This window comes from Chaetodon trifascialis, chromosome 24 (genome assembly GCF_039877785.1).
Source record: "Chaetodon trifascialis isolate fChaTrf1 chromosome 24, fChaTrf1.hap1, whole genome shotgun sequence".
NCBI classification, from domain to species: domain Eukaryota; kingdom Metazoa; phylum Chordata; class Actinopteri; order Chaetodontiformes; family Chaetodontidae; genus Chaetodon; species Chaetodon trifascialis.
The window spans coordinates 2,747,553-2,771,420 of NC_092079.1; the positions used below are offsets into that span (position 1 = coordinate 2,747,553).

Genomic DNA, 23,868 nt, shown 5'->3' on the forward strand with positions numbered 1-23,868 from the left:
TGCTACACTCTTTTCTAGCTATTGTAATACACAAAGTTAGTAAAGGTTAGGTTTTTCAAAGTGGTCTTAGCTAATACCAGGTTAGTCTTTTAGCTAGCTAACTGGGCACGTTCACTCGGGAAGCTACCTATCTCAGAATGACTAAAGCGGCATCATACAGTTACTTAAAACAATGTCTCCTCCGGTGCTCTCATGGCCGGTTAGCTCAGTTGGTTAGAGCGTGGTGCTAATAACGCCAAGGTCGCGGGTTCGATCCCCGTACGGGCCATAAATGCTTTTCCTTGCTGTCACGAGACCTTTGAAGGGTAAATACAGCAATTTTGATGAAGCAAGGCAGTACCGCATCCACACAGCGTGCAACACCAGTGAGAAGGCCAGCTAAAAGTCTTTAAATTCACAGAACAAAACCATGGAAAACATATGGACAAGATCGAGTTCTGCTGTGGGCGGTGAAAGAAATAGTCGGATTGAACAAATTTCAGCTACACTATGAGGCAGTTTGTTCTATAACAATGCATCTTTTTCCATACATTTATCAGTTTGCATGTAAAATCTCAATCTACAAATTGACTAGTCGTTGGGGAAAAAAAATGAGTAAAAAAGTAGAATATTTTCCTGTGAAATGTCTTGGAGTAAAAGTATGAAGTAGCATACTCAATTAGAGAGGCTTTTTTCATTTGAGCGTTTTAAATGAAAATCTTAAATGTGGTACGAGCAATCTGCCTCCACGCTGCTATTCCCTCAAACTACCGCGAAGTGGCGCTGTTCATCTTGCGCTCTCCGCCTCTGCCCCTCACAGTGGATCGCCGGGGCTGGCGTGCTGGAGGCGGTGTGCTGCTCTTCATTGTTCCAGAGGAAAGCTCGGTGCACGGTTTCCCCATATTTGTTTCAATGGCCACCGCGCAGAAACCACGTCCCACCTGAGAGGGAGCGGTTCGGCTGCGATCAGAGGACTTCTTTCCTGAACTTATCTGCGGCGCAACACTGTGCGGGATTTACCGTCTGCGTTGGAAATACGAGCTCTTGTGACGGACAATCTGTGGATCCTGAAGAAGCCAGACGGGGTAAGGAAATCATGCTCTCCGGATTATGAAGCGAGGTTACACGTAGCCTCTCTGGCTTTCCTTGTGTAGCACACACTTATGCTTAGATATCACCAGATTTATTGCAACACGCACTTTAAAGCCTCGGCTTCTTAATAAGGAAACAGTGCGTGATGTTTGACGAGCCTCTCATCTAAGTATAAGCTCGCCTCGATTGCAAGCAGCCTGTTCATTTTCCTAATCGGCTGATCTTTAGGAGGTCCAGCAGAGCTTCTTTTACTGTAGATTAATGACAGACCAGGATAGCCCTCCCCTATAAGCGCTTCAAACCTTTACAGGATTTGCAACATTTCCTCAAAGTGAATATTTCTTGGATCTTTGATTGATCTTTAACTTTTGGGGTGTTTTACTCTGTGGCTTTTTTGCAGTTATTCCACTGCTGCCTTTCCATTCATCAAACCCTATACAATAGGCGAAGCTTGTCATTGTCACACCACATGCACATTAATATTGAACACACACACACACACACACACACACACACACACACACACACACACACACACACACACACACACACACAGCCCCTGTCTCTGAGGGCGATCAGGTTGCCTTAGCCTACTGACATCTTTACCCTGGCCTACAGGATTACTCTGCTAACCTACATCCTGGTGTTTGCACTCTGCCAACTGTACTCTTGATGTGTGCTCCTTATACAGAGGTGTGTCTGTCTTCTACCACTTGACAAAGCTGCTATGTGCATGCATGTTGGCTCCTCAGCGTTTCCACCCACCCCCTGCAGAATGTGTGCATGGCACCTATGAGGTGACAAATCCCTTTATTGATCTCCGGGGGATGAGGGCTTTTTGCAGCCCCCCCTTTTCAAGTTGAGGTCAGGGTGCAGGGTCAGTGGGGAGGCAGCACCCTTGCTCATAGGCACTTCATTATGCAAATGGTTGGTGGAGAGTTGCCCTGCTGCCCGTTCACTCTCCATCCTTCCAGCCTCACAATAGAAAGTCTCCTGAGGGCAGCAGAGCAGCTTAAAGGCCCGGCAGGGGCAGAGTGTCACCTTGATAAAACGTGTTATCAAGCGCAGCCATTGATCTGCCATCAGGACGGCTGCGTGGTAGCCTTGATCTCCCCGGATCTCACCTGTGCTTGTCTGTTTGTAGTTGACGCCTCTTGGTTACAGGATACAGTCAGCATTGTTAATTCAGTGCTGATGCACTTGTAAGAATGGCAACAAGTAGCACAATCGGGTAATGGATGCTCTCCCTTTATGGTCCTCAGCTATCATTTGTTCTTGTAGATTCATTCTAGACCTCAGGACAAATATTTCAATGCATGATCCACCTGCGAAGCTATTCCCAGAGCTTTTGATACTATTTTCCCTCATTTAATAGATTGAATCTAATTGTTAGTAGCAGCCCCAGGCGACATATTGGTAGGTAGATGAAATACTGGCCAAAACATTCAAAGAAAAGAAAAAACAAGTGCTACAACTCCAATAGAAACACTGTTAAGTTAAGTTAGCTTGGCATAGTAGCAGTGAAACCCCCTTTGTTACACACAGTGTGTCCGTCACATCCCGCAATTTCATCTCTTTTCCACCAGATTCAGCCTTTCTGGCGTGTGTTGCTGTATGTGACCATTTCTTTTCCAGCCAGCGCTCAGACGATTTAGCTTCCTTATCTCGTGCTGCTTTGAAGATCCGCCAAACAAAGTGTTCATTGTGAGACCTGTTTTACAGCTGGCAAACGTCGCCTGTTGTGCAACCTCCATGTGAATATTCTAATCCACGTTATGTCATGTCAGTTTCCACTTTATTATGTGTGCTGTCTTGATTTGTAAAATAGTCCAAATGACTTCACACAGGGCCTGTTAAACAGAAAGCCTTCTCTGTAGATGCACTTGCGCGCACACGCGCGCACTCACATCCGATTCCCATCCCTCTCACAGACTCTTGGGAAACTTTCAGCTAACACCAGTTCAAAGGCTGGTTGAGAGGCCTCCTCGGTCCCGCCGAGTTAAAGCCCTGCTGCTGGAAGCTCCCACAGTGCCTTCCTTTGTGCCCGTGTGACCAGCTCGCTCTGTATTCCTCTCTTGCTCAGCTAACTCCACATATAATCCCCCAGCCCTCACTGAGGAGATGGCGAACTACTGCCTCCAAATTCCTACTCTTTGGTGGTGAAATTGATCCAAAACAGAGGTTAGCACTGAATTAAGTTGCAGGTTCAGGGATGAGCACTCTCTTACTGTAGTTGCTCTTGTGGGTTTCTCTTATAAGCCTGAAATTGAGCCTGTCAGTGGGTTTTTGGGTTTTCAGTGGGCAACAAACCAGCCCCGCTGCCTGCAGGATATGACCTCCTGCTGCTTGTCAGGGTAATTGGCACCTGCTTGTTAGTGAATGATTAGGTAGAGCTTTAAAACTGGCTCAGAGTCGACACTTGTTTTGCTTTGAAGGGTGACACAGGGAGGCAAGTCAGTGACCCTAACTGAGCGTTGTTTTTTTTTTTTTTTCCTGAAGCTGATAATTCCAGGACTTTCAGAGGAGGAGCGTTTTGTAATTTCAGTCTCGGCCCATGTCAGTGAGATAGCCGATAACTAGCAGCCAATAAACAGCCGAGCAGAGCATTCATTCAGGGGAAGTAGCACACAAACGAACGAACGTTCCCACAGGTGTAATGAGTAACTTGAATGTCAGGTCCCTTTTATTGTCGGGTCACTTCCTTGGCCCGGCTCCAGTTTTCAGTTTCAGCTTTTGTCACCGTGCTGAAGAGAGGCCCTTGTTTGTGTGTGCAGGTGGAGGGATTAGTAAAACTCACTCTGGAAATCAGAAAATGAGATTAGGTGTGAAAGAACAAAGGGGAGGGTTGTCTTTAGAGTTTATTTGCAAATGCACATGATTGCACAGGGTGTGTTTTTGTGGCAGTTGATGCAGGAAGAATGGCACGGTGGGACAAGTGGTAACACTGACGCCTCCGGAAGCTAGAAGGTCCCGGTTCGAATCTCGCTGTGGTGCTGTCCTCCACCATGCCTTCGGTGCCTGCTGCTCGAGGAAAGAGGCCTTTCTGTGTGGAGTTGCATGTTCTCCCAGTGTTCACCTGGGGTTTCCTCCTTAAAAGAAAAAAAAACACCAAAAACATGCAGGAAGATCACCACCTGACCAATGGTGACGAAGGAAACTGGGTCCCCGGGTGCCGGTCGGATGGCAGCCCACCGCTCCTGGTCTGCCGCGAGGACGACCAGGATGGGTTAAAAGCGGAAGACAGATTTCACCAATTTGCATGGCGTGTTCAGCGTGTCTGTAAAAATGTGTGACAAATAAAGCGGATTGTCCCTCTGCTTCTTCTTCTTCTCTTCTGAAAGTGCACTTTCACGCTGAGGTCAGAGGTCAGCCACGGAGCAGCTCCCCTGGAGCTTGGACGGCTGTGTGCCGTTTCCAGGGCCTCTTCCTTCGGCGATCTGACCTGGACTTAGAGCTCTGCAGTTGGGCTGCAACTATAATTGTTATTTTCATGATCAATTAATCTGCTGGTTGTTTTCTAGAGGAGTTGTTCGACCTGTAAAATGCCAGAAAATCATACAAAAAACTGCCCAACACTATTTCAAGACTGCAAGACTTCTCAGATGAGCTGGTTCACAAACCACCACAGAAGAAGAGCGTGACCGGAAAACATGGAGGAAAAATTGTAAATATAGAGCAGGAGGCATCCCAACTGACCAGTGTGGTCATTTAAAAGCATTTCTTAAATGAATTTCTCGAACAATGACTGTATCTTGATATAAAATTACACATTACCTTTAGTTACGCTCACTGACCTCCTTTCCCTCTGTCTGGCGTGTCATCTGGTGTTTCCTCAGAAGTTATAGCAACAGACGACCTTGACTAAAATTACAGATTTCTCTTGGTTTGAATATAGCGGGAAACATTTGGGATACTGTAAATACACAACTCAACAAACAAACAAACAAACGCTTTTAGACGTTTTAAAGGGCTTAGTATCTTCTCCTTTATTGTTTCAGCTCTGCTTTGTGGGACGAGCCTGCTGGGTATATTGTGCACGAGGCTTCTGGTTTCTTCGGCTCACAGAGGAAAGCGAACGGCCCTCGGCAGATTTTAGGATAGTCTACGAAAGACCACAAATTACACACCAGTTTTGCTCCCCAGATTTGGGCAAAAGAAAGCTTTCTCAGACACGTTTTGGAGGAGCCTTTGGAATCGGACAGCCCTGTCAACCCAATGACATACTGTATTTGAAATATGGGCCTCATGCTTGACAAGGTGAACCCTTTGCTGAAGGACACTCAAACAGGGTGATCATCTGTTTATGATTTATCTCTTTGGCTCTTATTTGTCACCATCAAGAATGCAGTGTGTGCATGCTGCTTCTGGGGGTTTTAACCTGCGGCTACTCAAAGATCTACCAACCTGTTCGTTGTGATGTCCAAAAGATCCCTCATGACATCGATTTAATGATTGATGCAGCAACTAAGGACAAAACAGCAATTTCCCCTCAGAGAAAGCAAAGAAATAGATCTCCGACATGTAACCACATTGTGCTGTATTCATTAAGAACCGCTGTGTTTGTATGTGTGTCAGGGCACTTCATGCCTGCATTGCCCCCCCTGACCGTCTGCTAGAACATTCCTCTGCCGTGATGTCACCAACTGTCTGAGAGCAAATTTATTGTCTGAGTTTGAGGTTTATCAAGTGTGGGATGGAGGTGGAGGGGGGGGGGTGCGTGTCTGAAAAGAAGAGGGGGGTGAGTCTTGTCTTTGTGCCTACTCAGACCGTATCTCATCTGCCCCACTTGTGAAGCCTCGGTTCAAGTCTGAACTGGTCTTAAACGGAGCGCTGTGTTTGGTTCGTAGGAAAGGTGGTAAATCCCACCTGCATGCGCCGCAGCTGGAAGAAGCGTGTGTCTAGCAAGGTGTGAGACATGTCTGAGTTCAGCTGTCGTACCGTACAGGGCTGTTCTAGTCTGTGGTTTGTAGACTCGTCTCATCACCCCGTCCAATACAAAGTCACCACTGAAAAACTCACTGACTAAATGTCTGGTGGTTTTTTCCTTTGTGCCAGGCCAATTTAACCTTGACTGAATAAAATGCAGGATTTATTTGCACATTTCTTGAAGTAATTAAGCAAGTTTCCCTCTAAGCCGCGTTTTCTACATCGCCACCGCAGAAGCCCCGACTCCCTTTTTAGATAGGAGACAAATTTTTCTCCACGTTTAAGACCGTACTGAAGGCAACTTTTGACCTTGATGTAACTGTGCTATTTACAATGAGGGCCTAAGTAGACTATTTGGCTATTAAATGTGTTAAAGAACCTAAGAATCAAAAAATCACACCCATAAGAAGACACAAACTGCAGCCCCAAAATTTAAATCTAAAACTATTCTTTCCTTTCTCCTGCAGACGTGAACAGCGGTGCCTGCAGCTCAAGAGCCCCTTCCCGTAGTGTCTGTCACCATGGTCGAACCAGCCGACAGGCCGTCGACAGCCGGTCAGAGGCTGGGCGCCCCCGAGAGCTTTGGGGTGTCCACCCTGGAGCCAGGCCTGCGTCCTCCTGCCCAGCCTCCAGGACGACAGGTCTCCATAAGGGTCCAGATGCTCGATGACACACAGGAAGTCTTCCAGATATCGGTGAGTAGTGTATCTGTGAGTGTCTGCTTACATGTGCTATCCAGGTGATTAGACATAAAGTAGGGATGTTATTGCTGTGAAGTGTTCACCGAATCGTCGCGGGAGTTTTTCACTGGTTTCACTGGTGTTGACTCTTTAGGCCAGAAAGCTTAGTGGCATTTTTTGACGGGAGACAAACCCAAGTAAATGTTTGTTCTAGCACCTTATTCATTGGTTATGAGGCTTGTTGTAAGGCTGCACTTCAGAATTGTGACAAAATGTGCTTTGAAACCATTGTTTTTCTCCGTCAACCTCAGTCATAAACCTTGAAGGCAGCTGTTCATTACATTTTCATGCCGTCCTGGTTTTCCCGGGAAAAAAGTGCAATAAATCTGTATTTGAAACTAATTAGAGGCACAGTTTTTGGCCTGAGACTAAAAGTTGCTTTTCGAGGATGTTTATTCCTGCCTAAATAACCCAGGCTCTCTTATTTAAGAAATTCCCAGGCTGGACGCACTAATGGAAGAGTCCAGATCTTTAATGTGGCACTTAAATTTTGGCTGCTAATAATAGAAGCAGCTGTGTGTCTCATCTATCTATTTATCAACCCCCTGCTGCACCCCCTGCACATTAATGACTGATGCAGATCTTCAAAAAGCTGTCATAAAACACAAGAGATTTGGTTTATCAGTGGGGACATTCAAATACTTTTCCCTCCGTCCGTTTGTAATCCATCACCAGTTGCAGTTATGTCCATTTACCTTGAGTCTTATCTCGTATCTCTACTTCCTGGAGATACACAGGAAGTGGGATAGAAGCCAGCTTCCTGTCTAAACACACCACACCTACAGACCCCTGGTCCTGCCTCACACACAGAAACACACAGCATTTGCTCCCTCTCAGTTTTTCCTCTGCTTGTGTATAAATGAGTGTGAGGCCTGTGTTTGTGTACAGCAGCAGCTTCCTCATGTTGTTTAGAAAAAGGGCAGCAAGGCTGCGGCTGCAATGATCGACACTTTGGCGTGTCATCTCCGGGTGGGAGTGGTGTTCATTTTCCGAATTAACGCCCGCTGCAAGCTGACAGAGCGCTGAGCTGCACGCCTTCCTCTGCAATTCGCACGCCTTTAGAAAACCCAGCCGCTGCATTATCAGCTTAGAAATTGGGGAGTTTTTGTGATGCTAATTAAGAAAGAATCCAGCGAGTCACCGTCTCAGCCGGCTTGTGGAACACCCAGAGCTGCCAGTTTGGCGAGCCGTAATTGGCTCTTGAGAAAATGCCAAGAATGTATGTGGTTGTCAGTGCCTGAGGATGCATGAGTGGACCGTTTGACAGACGGCCGGGCTCCGGTGTCTGTGTGAGGGAAGTCATCTGCGTGTGTGTTTTTAGCATTTTTCCAAAATCCTAAATTGACGTCTCCTCAAATTGATGTAAGCTTGTGGTTCTCCACAGCAGCAGCAGCAGCAGCAGCAGCAGCAGCAGCAGCACTACTCCTCCTCATAACAGGGATCTCTCCACCGTCTTTTTCTGCCCTCCGTCTTCCACCCACACAGAAATTAAACGTTCTATCTCTGTGGAACATCTTTAGACGTCACCGCTCGGACCACAGGAGAGCAGAGCGCGTCAGCTGACAACAGCGGCGCAGACACAAAATACTAATACCGCACTCTTGCAGGTTGAGATTTATTTCCCCTGCACCGGGGATGGTGACAAAGCGGAAGTGGAAGGAACGATGAGGGGATGAGGGCAGGAGGAAATGAATGAAGCAAAGGGAAGAAGGGAGGAGAGAAGAATGGAAAGTGAACTGACCAAATTAATGACTTGTAATGTTTTCAGTGCTTATCGCAGGTTCGGTGAAATAAGGGAGGCTTTGTCTTCTGAGCTTGACTCACCCAAGTGTGTTTGTGCAGTAGGTGCAGTCCAACGTGTGAATTAGGAGATAAGCCTGCAGCTTACACTGACGCTGGCACTCGAGTGGGCATTTTCTCACTGCGGGGAGGCAAAGTGGAAGGCTCGCTTATTAATGGAGCCTGTTCTCTTAAAGGCTCAGCCAGGGGGATGCAGAAAGAGAGGGCTCTTTATCAGTAACAGTCACACTTTTTCCATTTTTAACTACAAAATGTGGCGTGCTATGGTACTGTTGTATTGTTTACTGACGCTTCCCATGCTCGATGCTTAAATTTGAACCTTTTTATTCAGTGTTTTAAAAAACTTCAGTGACTTTAAACCCACTGGCTGCTTATTCTGAGCTCAAAATGCTGGTTTCAGCCTCTCAAATAAGGTGATGTCCTACCTTTCTTTATATGCTTCATATCATATTAAAGTGAGTATCTTTATTTTGGGCTGCCAAAACAAGACATTTAAAGACTTAACCCACCTTGAACTTTAAGAATCTGGGACCTTTATTGACCAAATGCTTAATCGAGACAATGATCAGCAGATTAATTGATAATGAGAACAATTGTTAGTCACAGCCCGAGTATCAAGTTGATTACATTACAAGTACATTAGCATTGGTGCAGCATGCATCTCCAGTAAAGTTCCATCTCTTGGATCCAGGGTGTTGACACCGAGCTCTTCCCCCATTTATCCTCAGAATTCTATGTCACAACATTTCCAGTGTTTATGAAATCAGCCGTGTCCCCGGGCTTTCAGTCGGGAATGTGGCCTCCGCTGAAGCCCCATGAACGGACTCTATTAGCAAGATTCCCATGAGGGGCAATGTGGAATCCGTTGGATCAAAAGGAGATCCCACAGAGTTTAAGCTGGATACCGTTTAAATCTAATGCAGCCCCCCCCCCCCCCAATATGAGAACTTGTCCGTCAAGCTTCTGCATGTAGCAACCAGAAAAGCATTTTTCATTATTTGTCGTTTTCTTTTTCCTCTGAGCTGAAGTTGAAAACATTTAGGCTGAATCCCATTTCACCCCTTGGCCCTCCCCCTTGGCCCTACCCCTCCGTTTTGCGCGTTCACGTGGAGGGGTGGGGGTGTCCCAATTCCCATTATGACGGACGGGTAGGGGGAAGTGGTAGGGCTATGTACCCCTCCAAACGGAGATTTTTCCGAAGCACACTCCAAACGGAGGGGTACGACAGATTTCTCAGAATGCCTCGCAAGACCGGTATTTTCTCCATGAACGAAGTTTTAAAATGTACGAAAACCACTTTATTGTCTATTTTAACATTGTTTCAATGTGTAGTGGTCATTTTCCTCGTAAAAAAAAAACCCCCGAAAAAAATCGATAGTAGTCAAGGCTTCAGTTACGTGGTTACCGTTGCCAGGCTGAATGCCACTAGCGGTGCTCTGTGGGCAGCCCTGATGATAATCTACAGTGATAACATTATCAATAATAACTTTGGCAACCTCGCTGCTGGTATTCAGTTACATTGATAGCGTTGTGGGATACAACATGCAGGAATGTCATACACAAATCGAATGTGACGGTAGCATTAGCTTGTCGCATCTGCCTACGTAAGAGGCAGCGGCGACTACTGATGACGTACGCGATTGTCGAAGGGGTGTCCTAATTCGGAGGGGTTGACTTTCGGCCCTACCCCTTGGCACTCCGTTTCAAGGGGCAAGGGACAAGGGGTAGGGCTAAGGGGTAGGGGTAGAAAAGAGAAATGGGATTCACCCTTAGAGTGCATTAGTGACCACTACGGCTACACACACACACATACACACTTTGAGGCTTCATTATTAATGTGGAATGGAAACAGCGTGATGGAGGAGTGTGTGAGTGCAGAACATTGTTGCTCACTCCCTCCTGGTAAATAATTGAAGGTAGAGAGGATGTGCTGCGTGTGTGTATTCTTGCATGCATGGCGAATTATGGAGGACGTACATTACTCATTTGCCTTTCACCTGTTCTGGTGTAATTCAGCATCAGTGAAACCGCTTGTTTGTAGATTTGAACGTGGCCGCATTTGCTTTCACTGCGGACTGGCTTAGCACGAGAATCGCGTCATTCCTCCTCTTTCTTCCATCACACAAACTAAGCATTGTTTTAACGTTTTGAATCTGTTTACGCTGCAGCGTTTACTTGTCAGAGGGGAAACTCTGTTGCACGATTCACCCTCGCAAGTAAAGCTTCCTGCCCCAGATTCTCTCGGGTTTGTCGTGAGGTCACAGCAGCAGTGATTGAGGGGGAGTTTTCCAAAGGAAACCATATTGGTTTGTGTGGTGGAGATTAATAAAACTCAGAGAAAAGGAGCAAGTGACTGCGCTTGGCTGGAGCTCACACCTGTTTCGACATGAAAATACAGGACAAGAGAGAGCATGTGCAGCATTCAAACAAAACATTTCTTGAGCTCTTTAAACACAAGAATGCACTGTGGTGCATTTTGAGTCTCACACACACTGCTGTCCCGCTGTAATTCTCATCAAAGCACCTAATGTCTGTTAATGCGCCGCAGAAAATAGTCCCCAACGAATGCAATCTTTACTCCTGTTTGAATAACTAAAAACAGTAGTTGCCCCAGCAATTATTTAGTCCCTTTACTACCTTTTACACATTAGTTTTGGTCTTATTTTAGGGGATTTATTTACAACAGCAAGCACACAGAACATCACTGGACTTATCCTTTGCCTGGACTTTAACTTGACAGAGGCCGGGAAGGGAGAGCAAAACAACTTGACATTGAGTTTGAAATGACATGTTTTCTTCTACGGAGGGTTTTTTATAGCAGGAAAGAAGCAGCAAGTGTCTGGACAGCCACTGTCTTTTTTTTTTTAACAGAGTGGTTTTTGCATTCAGCTGATTTAAACACTCGTGGACCTCCACGATGGCATCTGCAGCTGAGCTTCACTCCAGATTTGTCAGACATCTGCAACATCTTCATACGCACAGGCATGACTTGGACTACATTATGATGACAAAGATGAAGCCCTGCTGACTCCCTGGCGAGCCGTTGAGCTCAGTTAAGCCGGTCCCCCATGGACCTGCCCTCAGGAAGACATCTTATTGGTTTAGACGCCTCCCATCTCTTTTTAAGATGATATAATACTAAAGGAACGTTATTTTTTCGTTCTTCTGTCAGTGGTGGCTGGTTGGTAAATATTTTCGCACGCTCTCGTGTCGAGCATGCTCACTTGACCTTAATCCCTGCAAGACCATCCAGTATGTCTGCATCAAGATTGACCTTCTCCGTGGACGTCAGAAGCTTTAAAAACAGGCGCCTGTTAGCGGGGGGACGCTGGATGGGGGAGTGTGCGTCTTCTGGCGCAATAAGATCACTACGGGGCATTTGTTGCGCGATTGGATTGCAGCTTTGTGATCTGCGTGGTTCCTGACCTTGTGTGTGTTTTTTTTGTCTTAAAACAGGAATGTGGGAAGATACAAGACTACGGGGGGAGGGTTTTGAGGATTAGGATGATAGAACCGCTTTATAGACGACATCATTTGATGGACTAGCAGTCCCCAAAGGCCCGTGATAAATGAGCTGCAAGTCTCTACCACATTATGCACAAACACACACGCACACACGCACTCCTTAGCTCCGATGTGCAGCAGTTGACATTTCAGATGGATGGGCCTTTGTGCTGTGAGCTACCTTGGGAGGAAGTGATACATGTGGAGGGAACAGATATGAATGAGAAAGGGGGATAGCGAGTCAGTGACACCTCCAAGAAGCGTCTTAAAAGACAAACGAAGGATGAATTTGCAGAAAGATCCAATGAGAGACGTAGATTTTGAATCTTTGCGTCATGTCGTCCAGATGCTTTAAAGCCTACCTGTCTGCTCTGTTAGAAGCACGTTTGTGGCCTGAACTGTGTCTCATCCCTCCTCCACAACAAGAGTCATGACTGCCTCATTGTTGTGCTTCCACAGCTGAGGCCTGGCCCCGACAAGAGCAGAGGAAATTAGTTTTAATGCAGTGAATTAGCATGCACAGCACCAGACGGTTCCAATTTTCTCCAGAGTTATTTTTGAACTTCGGGTTGAATGACAAACTCCAAGAGTCAGCTGGGACTGGGATTGAATGTGGAGATGTTTGTGTATCCCGTGCTGCAGTTTTACCCTGAAACATGTTAAAACGCAGCTGAGATTCACTTACTTCCACTGTTTTTATCCCTTTTATTGAGTTGCTTTTTCCCCCCCCTGACATTTACGCTGAAGAGGGAGAGAGGAGAGAGACATGCACAAAGCGATAAGAGATGACAGACTGTGTATTTTGATGCTTGGGGCCAAACTATGATCACGGTTCTTTATTACTTCTAAAACTTGCAGGAGTCATGGCAGTTACGTTGCAGTGGCTTGGATGTGTGGGTAGATCCAAGGTGATGTTTAAAGGCAGAAAAGTGCAGTCATTTCAGGGTGAGGCTCAAACACCGGCTTTGTGATCTCCGCGAGTTTATGACCCGTCGTCTCAGCGCGGAGTCGAGCCCTCGCCTCTCGCCTCTATTTCTCCAAACCTGAGCTTCCAAATAATCTCTTTCCTTCTTTATGCTCTCCTGGAGCGCTTACAGAACTAACAGTAGCTTGGGCAGGCCTCATTCATCATCATCCGGAGAGACCTGCTCTCTGTGTGTGCGAACACCCCCGGCCCTGCTCGCTCTAGTACCGTGACACACTAAACCTATGTTGCTGCTATTTACTTGGGCTCACAAGGGCCACTTTAAACCACGTTACATGGCTATATGAGTTTATAGGCCACTGTGCATGAACATAAACAGAGAGTGCATGTGTGCATAATATGACCTGCCCTGCTGTTCAACCCAATCTTACGACTAGTTAATTACGGACTTATTAAAATAAATATTTGATCAGATTTGCGGGTGACATCCCCCCACCCCCACCCCCTCGACTCTCTCATAGATGGAAATGGGGAATGAACGTGGCCAAATAATGGATTGTTTTCTTTTTTAATCATTTAGATACATGAGTGATTCGTCATCCTCCCTACAGAGCTATTGACTCGCAACATGAAAATTTGTACATTGTGGTTGCTGGGCTTTTTCTGGCCCGTGGTACCATTTTTAGATCCCACAACTCGCCTTGTGCTTGTTTCCCCAAGCGGTTGGTCATTTATCAACTGGGCACAGCAGTCTCGTTCAAGCTTTTACTCCACAAATCCAGCCTGCTCCTGAGCCCCAGGTAAGGCTTTTATTTTGAAACCTACTCAAGAGCCTCTGGTAACCTCCAGTTTCCTGGCTGGGACTGGTTGAACCATCCTGTGACACCGTGGATGTCCCAACCCAGAGGTTTAAGAAACATGTGGATGAAGCATGCTTGCAAACAGAGCCTCGTACAGACGAGCTGTGCTCTATTATGTAAGGGTTGGCATTCAGTGTCTCATTCCTGCGGTCGGAGACCTCAGAACGGGACTTCTGAGGGTGGACTGACTTTCCTCTCAGCTACTTCTACTCTGTACTTCCTTCTGTAGCTGACCCCGGGGTTTGACCTCCCTGTGGAGCAAACGCTTCCCCAGGGAAATAAATGAAGCCTCATACTGTTCCAAGCAGGCTGAAAGAGGCCTCTTCTGTGGGACTGTTAGATATGTAACACATCAGAGCAAGACTTGGAACAAGTGGGTGCTGTTGCGCTCTCTCAGCAGAAGCACGCATTTTGTTGCTTTGCTGTTAAGGTGGGTGTGTGCACGAGGAGCCACGTGGAAGCATTTAGACGTGCTGAGTTCAAAGAGAGGGCCACAGACGGAGCTGCCTCCGAGCTAGGAAGGGAGGGAACGAGCGAGCGAGGCAGAGATTATTGCTTAGTGAGTGGAGGGCTGTTGCTGATGGAGGGACAATTACTGGGACTGTTTGTGAAAGGGAGCCAGATGGGGGTAGAAAGAAATGAAGACGGCCCCAGTGAGGGACGAAAAAGAGACGTGGTGTTACACTGAAATAGAGAATGAGGGCGATTGCAGCTCTGGGAGAGAGAGAAAGACGCATACAGGCGCACATCCGTCTCCCACAGAAGCCTTTTGCATTGCGCCGTTAGCCAATGAATGAGCAAACACTGTCCGCTCTGCTTGGCTGCAGATGGGATCCCTCTTTCTTTTCTTTTTTTTTTTGTAATTGCAGTGAATGAGGTCCCCAGTGAGGAGGCCGGTCAAGCCAACAGTGGAAGAGCTGGGCCCCATTTAGGGTAATCACTGTACCTCTGTTTCACTGTGCTACACCAAACCACAGAGACAAATAAGTAGTTTTTGTGGATTCCACTTAAAGGTCTGGAGCAGCCTGCAGAGATGGGTTCATGGTGAAGATTTCACTGCTGTTTTTGCAAGTTTGTCTTGTCATTCCATTCATACAAGTGGGATATTAATTACTTCCTGTATATAGTAGGAGTGGTGATACTTTGATGCTTAACATGCTGTAATAATATCTCAGCCTCCTTGTCATCACAACCGCTATTCCAGTTTGGCATGGTCATACCTCAGTGTTGTTGTTTTAAACACAATGGGAAATTAACATCAGCTACTAGCCAAATGCTGGAAGGTTTATCATCAGAAGCAGACACCCTGGGCGGCAGCCAAAACTCATTTGCAGCTCCTGTTGTATTTGAAAAATGAATTTGGCAGAGGTTGTCTGGGGCAAAAAAACACTAGTAACGCATTGATGTTTTTTTGTGATACATGTTGGTGTTGGACGCAGGAGTTCGCTTCAGGCAGCGCTCCTGTTTTTTCCCCAGTTGGATCATTTTCGCCGCTGTTTGAGGTTTGACTTTTGATTCTCCCTGAACTCCCCAGCGCTCAGGACAGAATTAGCTATTTACTGTTCTCTCTCTGGTGTGAGCCGGACAGGTTTATATGTGTGGAGTTATTAGGTATTGTGGCCGCTCTTTCCAGCTGTCTCTGCTGCCATAAATCTGCGTCCGATGATGGAGGAGAACAGCTTGCCTGTGTCAGGGTTTTCCCTTGGCACAGTAGGCGATCAAAGCCACCGGTAAGATAGCTTGTGTTAGAGGAACGAGGGCTTGCATTCTCCCCAGAAACAAACCACCGTAGAGAGAATCAGATAAGAGGAATTCAAGCTGCTTCTGGGTCGTCTAAATAGAGTTTGGACTAACACTGAATCGAAGTGCTAGAGTGAAATGTGTACTGGAAAAGAAGCAGCGCCTCAACATGAGAGGCTGTTGTCCTTGCTATGAGAACCACTGCTTAAGATCAGCAAAGAAATGCGTAAGTGGGCTTGCTAAGAGTTTAGCAATCAGCTTAAACCCAAGTGTCAGCTTCAGTGTCCTGAATGAGATTTCTCCTCCTTAATAAGAGCGAACCATGGTTCCTTATTAAGCCTCTCTAAGGCCATAGAGCTGCCTCGCTCAATCTCTGTCGCAAATCTGGACCCCGGTGCTGGAGCTTCACTCCCCAGTCTTTAGTGTCATTGAGTGTATGTGTGGGAGCATGCTGCACTGGGCTCTGCCTTCAATAGGTGAAGTGTTTCTTAATCTCCTTCCTCGCTCCCTCCTCGTCTCCGTTTTGGACGTTTTCCAGAAGCCTCGGTGGAATTCAATGGGGTCTCCCCTGCTGCGTCCCTCGGTCTCCAGCCGTTTGTCTCTGAGAAACCAGCAGAGGAATGTGGCCTGAAATGTGCTGTTTGGGAGAGAAGGTGTTTTTTGTTTTTCACCGATCTCCACCTTTTCTTACTTTTATGAGCGCTCTCTTCCCTTCTTTCTCCCAAACGTCATGCCCCTCGCTCTGTCAAGACATTTCATCATCATTCTTGCAGTTTTCAAAGACATCATAATTCAGTTTGGAGGGCACTGTTTCTTTACAGCCCTTATTGGGAGTTTCCAGTATTGCATCCCCTGATGAATCACTGTCAACACTCTTCTGGCTTTGGTTGATTGAAGTGCGTTTTTTTTTTTCTTGCTATCAAATGGATTATGTCAGCTTTTTAACTTATCAGTGTTATTTAGAAACATTGAAGTTGAGTGGCTGCAGGGATTGCACAGAGATTCATTTTCACCTCATAGTTGGTGTTTATGATGGGATGTGTGTGTCGATTGACATGTTTTAACGTCACGGAGATATCCAGTTTTAATTGCATGAAGGATTCTTGGCTGTGGCATAATCAAAGTGATATTCCTTACTTGTAAATCTTCCATTCTCATAACCACACACATATGTGTTCACCGCAGGCCGAGGTCAATTATCCAGTTGCGTTTCCACGCCCCATTTTTGCTCGTAAATCATTCGTTTCAGCGACACGTGCAGGAACAAAACACATGCCAAGCGTAGGCTTTTCTGGCTTGCTTTGTTTGGCTCCTTCTTCACTCGGAGGTCAAATGGGGTGAAGAGCCTAAAGCTCTTAAAACGACTGAAGCAAAAGTTTCTACACCACACTTTACATGATGCTGATGAGCTCTTGTTTCCTCTGTGGTCATAAAAAAATGCACATTAGTGGATTTTTTTCTTTTATTTTCTATTCTTTCATCTAACTTCTATCATGCTCTAAAGTTTTGGATTACAAATCTCAAGAGGCTTTCAGGGATGTTAACAGGAAGTATAATGCTTTTTTTTTAGCCTGTGTTTATTTACATTTTGGCAAGCTGACACCAGAATGTATGCCGAATGAGCTATTAGCACTTCCTGTTTGCAGCGTAACCATGGATGCACGCACAAAAAGTGACCATACTCAGGCGAATTCTGAAGTTGGAAGTAGCTCGTTTTCTTGATTTCTGAAGTGGATTTATTTATTTGCAAAGGACATCCGTGAAAATGATGTGCGCTGAGCGTTTTAGAGGACCTTAATTTCCTCCATGCCTCCTGTGTGTTATAGCTGCAACTATATTGGTCCCTGTCACATTATCTCAGAAGGTCCTCCATAACTAACAATAGATCTTTGGCATATTAGCAACCTGCACTCAGAAGCTACCCATGCTGAAAGCATCATGGCAATGGAAGACACATGAGACAAAAGCCTGTACCGTTTCCATTTTATCACCCTGTTTCTCGATGGAGCTCCAGAGGCCTGCAGGAAAAAAAAAATTGCAGCCCTGTTGCGAGATTTACGGACCTCATTATTGCACGAGGCGTAGTACGAGCATGCTCACCACCGTCATGCCCGAGACAGCAATTGCTTTTTAATGGTACAGCATTGTGCGTGTATTCCCCTCTGCTGCTTGATTTAATTGTCTGCCTCAAGTGTGCCGTGAGCCTTAACGTCCACACACACACTGAACACACCGTCGTCTTCACAGCAGCCTGTCGGTATTTTCATCATCCCCCATCAGGGTGTTGCCAGTTTGATTTCCCACAGTGCCTTGCTGTCACTGCTGACAATGCTAGCAGGTATTTCGCCAACAGTCTAGTTCGGCATATGTGTGTACGTGCGTCCATCTGCCTGTGTGTGTGTGTGTGCGGACGGCCCTTTCCCTTCTGGCAGCGCGGCGGAACTGGCTTTGACGTCTTGCCAGTGGGTTAAGCCGTTTAACCTAATCCGAACGAGAGGATGCGATTGGTGGACAGTCGAGGAGGGAGGAAGCCTCTCCCAGCTGTCCTGCTGTTCAGTGGTATTTTTGTAGTCTTTTCTTTTTTTCCTTGAGGGGAAGTCGTACAGTTCAGACTGGCTTCATTCTGTAGCCTGATTCAAGGGGGATATTGAATGTAGCAGCGGTACTAAAAAAGTAAATGATGAAAAGGAGGAAATGGAATGATAGCCATAAAAACCTGTTCCTTTCCTCCATACCCTGCTAATTTGAAAAACCGCAGCGATGGCAGTTTGCAACAGGCTCAGTAAACGTCCCCCCAGGTGTTGTTTTGAGCCACGGTGCTTCAAATGCTCATCATTCAAAATGGAGCATTAGCCAATACCAACAAGCTATTAGGAACATTTTCTTTCCTGTGACATGAGCAGAGCAGGTGCTGGGTTAACCAGAACAACAGCGGGGGGGATCGCTGTGATTTGTCTTCTCATGTGAACCGATTGAGTTGCTTTAGGCAGCGACAAATAAAGAAAGACCATCAATTCTGAAGCTGAAGAAGGAGCACAATTACTTTAATATGACGCTATTAAAGCACAGTTTATGGACTTCTTTTCTTGGTCCTTTCAGAAAATAGCCTGTGTTCAGGCTATTAAACGCAACAGAGATTATTTGAGTCTTGGGCCCAGAAAATAAGACAATTCATCTCATTTCTACTTTTCCCAGTAAATGATCTGGGAATAGGGCAAGATGCTGACATGCATATTGAGGGAAAAAAAAGAAGATTGCTACGGGAATGAGTCCTCAATCCCAGAAATGAGTTAGCAATGTTGCACTTCCTCAAAATCGATGCGTTTTTGGAACATTAGATGCTTGAAATACGGTCTGCGGTTAACACAAGCTTAAGACATTTTCACGTTTTGTTCAATAACGAAATGTGTCAGTGTACCCCACTCGTGAATTTTGAAGCTGAACATTTAGTTTGCCACAGAGATTCTTTTCTGCAGTCATCCCGTTTGCCTTTGTCGAGGGAACTAACTTCCGGGTCGGTCTCCACGTAGGCAGATGCGACAAGCTAATGCTACCGTCACATTCGATTTGTGTATGACATTCCTGCATGTTGTATCCCACAACGCTATCAATGTAACTGAATACCAGCAGCGAGGTTGCTGAAGTTATTATTGATAACGTTGTCACTGTAGATTATCATCAGGGCTGCCCACAGAGCACCGCTAGTAACTGAAGCCTCGACTACTATCGATTTTTTTCGGGGGATTTTTTACGAGGAAAATGACCACTACACATTGAAACAATAGACAACAATAGAAAACAATAAACAATAAAGTGGTTTTCGTACATTTTAGAACTTTATTCATGGAGAAAATACTTACATTTGTGGCCTTCTTTAGTTGCGGAAGCAGCCATCTTGCCGGTCTTGCAAGGCATTCTGGGAAATCTGTCGTACCCCTCCGTTTGGAGTGTGCCTCGGAAAAATCTCCATTTGGAGGGGTACATAGCCCTACCACTTCCCCCTACCCCTCCGTCATAATGGGAATTGGGACACCCCTACCCCTCCACGTGAACGCGCAAAACGAAGGGGTAGGGCCAAGGGGTGAAATGGGATTCAGCCTATAAGACACTTTGGGTCTGAAGTTGGATTTCCTTTCTTGGAATGATTTCTGTGGTATGCTGCACTGCATGTTGCTGTAACTGGCCTGCAGTTTAGCAGCAGGACACACAGAGTGTCTCTGGTATTAAACCATTAAACCATTTCACGATGAGGTCGAAGATAAATAAAACAAATCCAGATTTCCAGCTGAAATGACGGCTTAGTGCCGGCACTCACAGCCAGACAGCGCTTTAGCTGAGGTTCAGGTGATTCCTGGCGCTCTCTCACCAGGGTGTGACTTTCATTTTCAGTCTGGCCATATCTTTAACTGCTCTCTACTTATCTCCTTGTCACAAGTTAATTTGTTTTTAGTGACCCATTGATAGGTTCCCAGACATATTTCACCCCTGGAAATGTCAGGTTTTTTTGCGTCTTTGCAGCTATATTGAGTTTTAAAGAATGTCCAGTAATGGTACAGTTTTAAAGCCATATCTCGAAGTAATAACATGTTCTTTCTTTCATGCGCCTGACAAAGAGCTGAAACGATCCCTGCTGGAATTCATAGCAGGGGACCAGAGGAAGAAACTGAACAGCTCTGAGGTGTTTTTTTTCCCCTGTCTTTTCCCTCATGGAGAGTTCTTATCATCACTCTCACCCATCTGGTTTCCATCCCTGTTGATATTAGTCAGAGTGCAGGATTACAGACCTTTCAGACATGCCTTTACTTCATGCCGATTTGCCTCAAGCCATTTTATGTTGTTTCATGCATGTCTTGAAATATTATTTTGAGAATCACAATTCCACAAGGGCAGTGAGATGTCTTGATTTTTAAGTTTGTGCTTTTTGCAGCGGACCAGATCAAACCAGTGGACTTATTTGGAAAGCTTAAAAAGCCAATCGTAATATATCATAACCCAAAGAATGAATTCTTCAAATGCCACGTGCATTCGTTTTATAGGTCGTTTGCATCGACGACACTGCGGGAGACTGTGTAAACCCGCAGCGCACCACGACAGATGGTGAGAATATTTGACTTGGCCGTGAGTTGCAGGGCAAGACAGGACCCGAAGAAAGGGAGAGTGAGGGAAAGCACTGCAAGATAAATAAAATGGTTAATAGGTAAAATATGTCTGCGTAGGCTTTTATATGGTAAATGGAAAACGGAGATACAGATTGTACACAGAGACTGCTGGTGTGACTGTTTTAGCCTCTATTAACTCGCTCCAGAGCAAGATAGATGTAATTGATGCATTTTCATTCGCTGTTCATCTCGAACACAAAGGGAGCTTTGGCCACAGAGAAACAGATATGCAGGGTTTCTCAGCTCCAGGCCTCAGGAGGCAAAATGGGACCGGATAGAGAAAACGAGAGAGCAATTACTTTGATACACCACATCCCAGTTTAGTCAGGCACGAACTTTGTGCCATTCGAATTGCCTCGGAAAGTCGGAGAGGAAGCGTGTTTGCTGAATCTCCCGTGTGTTTTCGCTGCCTGGTGTCGTTGCGGAGGGTTGGTTTGGCAGGAAGACGTGTCTGACAAGTCGACAGGCACGCCAACAGCTTACTGGCAAGTGTCCCCCGATAGGCAAAGAGCCGACACAGGAGTCTGGCTACCGAATAAGTAGCGAGCCAGTCCAGCAAAAGAAAGGAAAAGAAGAAAGACAATGTTAGCAAGAAAGGTAGAAACAAGACCACGTCTTCCTGATTGGCAAAGCAAATTCCATTCGGTTGTTAAGTTCAAACTGACATTTTAGGGCCTATCTTTGGATCACTTTGGTACGTTTACCGTCGAGCTGACATAGTCAACTGCAGCCTTGTTTACAGTCAGTAACACAAACCAGGAACACTCACCGTGTGGGCCCGACCACAATCAACCTGCCAGCTGACCAGAACGGGTATTTCTGTACTCGGCTGTGACACATCCCCCCCACCATACATTTTGTTTCAGAGGCACCTCTATAATTTTGAGTCTACTTTGCTGCACCAGAAAGGGCATGAGTCATTTTATGAAAGGCAAACAGAAAAAGAAAGCAGTTGCCGCAGGCTGCAGACGGCCTCGCCGTTTCATTGGGAACCTTTTTTTACTTCTTCGCCTGAAAAATAAGCAGTTATTTTGCCAATAAAAACGTGTTGTGTTTTTCTCATTAGCAGTGTCGCAAACAGGAACATTGGATTTTAACAGCTTAGCTGCTGTGAGGAAAATATGCTTTGCAAACAGAAGTGCTGGCTTTTGTTCCCTTTCCCATGTCTGGAGCTATTTTGATGACTTCTGAAGGCCTGACTTGTCCTCTTGGATGTTTTTTTGGCTGATGGTGGCCAGGCTTGAATCCAGATTCCAACACAGTTCACTGATGGACAGTTGGTTGTTAAGGCTCGCTGCTCGACCTGCTCGCCTTCTAATTATCTTAAAAGACAAGAACCATGCTGGTGTGAGGCCCAAAAGGACAGCTGTGTGAAACTGGACTCTGCCTTTAAGGACGCGACCTTGGCCTTTGCACGTTGCTTTTACAGTCCAGAGCTGCAGCAGCAAAGTCTAACTTCAGACTCTTAAATTGTGCGTCCGCATGCGAGTGCACATACTAAGAATGTTTCACTGCATGCATACACAACAGATAAAGTATATCTGCATAAAATGTGTCTCTGTGTGTGTCTGCATGAGCACAAGTGTGTGTTTTTGGCTGACTAAGAAAGGCTCATTGATGGTGGCTGCTGAATGAAGTGATTGTGATTTAAACTGAAAGGACCTCAGTCTGGGCTCCACTGGGCCTAGTTTACTGTGTTCAACTGAGACATTGCAACACATATGGTCACCAGTTATTTTTAGACCTGTAAACTCTCAAACTATGGACTTGGAGAGGAGATTTACCTGAGGCGCTCTGTCATTAACGTCCTCACTTTTCCTGTTTGTTGCCCAGTTTGTTCAAAACCGATACATGAGTCACGTTTGACCTCGGCCGTGTGACCATTTCCTCTGCTGGAGCTGTGGCCAAGATGAGAGCAGATCACATGATCTCCACTGTTTACTGTGTCAGCACTGGTGTTGCTTGGCTCTGCTTTCTGGTACATTGGCATGTTTTTGAACTGAACATACAAGTTTGAACATTTGGATTGTAAATGGAGGATTGCACGACATGCTAAGCAAGGGGAATCGTTGAAAGCCGTGCAGGAGGTAGTTTTATGAAGAAAGATGGTGAAGGTGAAGCTGAAGAGAGGCTTTATCGACCTATTAAACTTTTAGATGGCCCACTTTAGTAATTGCTAGAAGCGAGTGTGACATTTTCATAAAGAAAAATGTCAGGGAGATGATAAATGTTGCTCAAAAAATGACCAACTGAGCCTGTTTTTATGCAAAGAAAACTGCTCTTTTCCATTCCCAGGGCTTGTATTTCTCTCCGGAAAGTGCTTGAGGTGTCTGTAAAAAAGCAGAGGAGAGAGGTGGAAGTCATAACCAGAAAATCCTTGACCATTTAAGTACCATTGCGTGTCACAAAGTGGACTTACTTTGCTGGTGAGTGGGATTAGGACTGGATTCTTCCAGGTGTTATCCCAGGTCGCTTTTAATGAAAGGCACTCCTGATCCACCAAGGTTTACTCCGTATTTTGAGTCTTTTGTGACTGTTCGCATTGTTAAATAATCAATGTTTGACCTTTGAGCCTAGAACAGGATGTGAGTGGGGGTTTTGTTGTGTTTCACATCATCTCACTCGTTTCCTGGTTCCTCACTGGAACGGCCTTGTGAAAGTTGCAAATGTGAAATAAGATCCGAAACCTCTGAAAACATCATCTCTGACGTTATCAGCTTTGAAGTTTAAAGTCTTTCTGCACGTTTTTGAGCAGATCCAGCGGACTTGACCAGCTGGTGCTTGCTTCAGTGCCACAAAAGTAGCCGATTCTGACCCTGTCTGTTGGGTTTGGAACCCTCGCTTTTCAGCACTCCTGCTCTCACCTTCTCATTACAGCTTCTTCTCACACAAGCTTCGGTTCAGTTTGGGTTTCTGAGTTGTCCTGCCAGCTCGGCAAAAAAAAAAAAATCAATTGGAACCAGGACTCTTGAAATAATATTGGGCTTGAGCTTCAGGTTCGCTTCAGACTCGACGCCGACAGGTTCATGACACGCAGCTCTCACAGGAGTGTTGAAGATCCAGCAGCGCGTACGGTGACGCATCATGTGTTCGTGATGTTTGTGTTATTGTAACTGGTATTGCTATCTGAAGGTTTCACCACC

General features: G+C 45.8%; 1 protein-coding gene and 1 non-coding gene across 4 annotated transcripts in view; both read left to right on the forward strand.

The window, feature by feature from the left end:
* The first annotated feature begins 194 nt into the window (after positions 1-194).
* On the forward strand, positions 195-268 carry trnai-aau (transfer RNA isoleucine (anticodon AAU)). The gene has a single exon. It is a non-coding gene; the product is annotated as a tRNA-Ile (tRNA).
* Positions 269-782: 514 nt separating this feature from the next.
* LOC139351986 (FERM, ARHGEF and pleckstrin domain-containing protein 1-like) overlaps positions 783-23,868 on the forward strand; it is a 49,879-nt gene continuing 26,793 nt past the window's right edge. The window contains exons 1-2 of one of the 3 annotated variants that reach the window (XM_070993969.1): positions 783-1,064; positions 6,465-6,692. In XM_070993969.1, the coding sequence (XP_070850070.1) occupies positions 6,519-6,692 (174 nt within the window). In that variant the 5' untranslated portion in view covers positions 783-1,064; positions 6,465-6,518. The remainder of the gene's footprint in view (positions 1,065-6,464; positions 6,693-23,868) is intronic. The other 2 variants (XM_070993971.1, XM_070993970.1) reach the window with 2 other exon arrangements.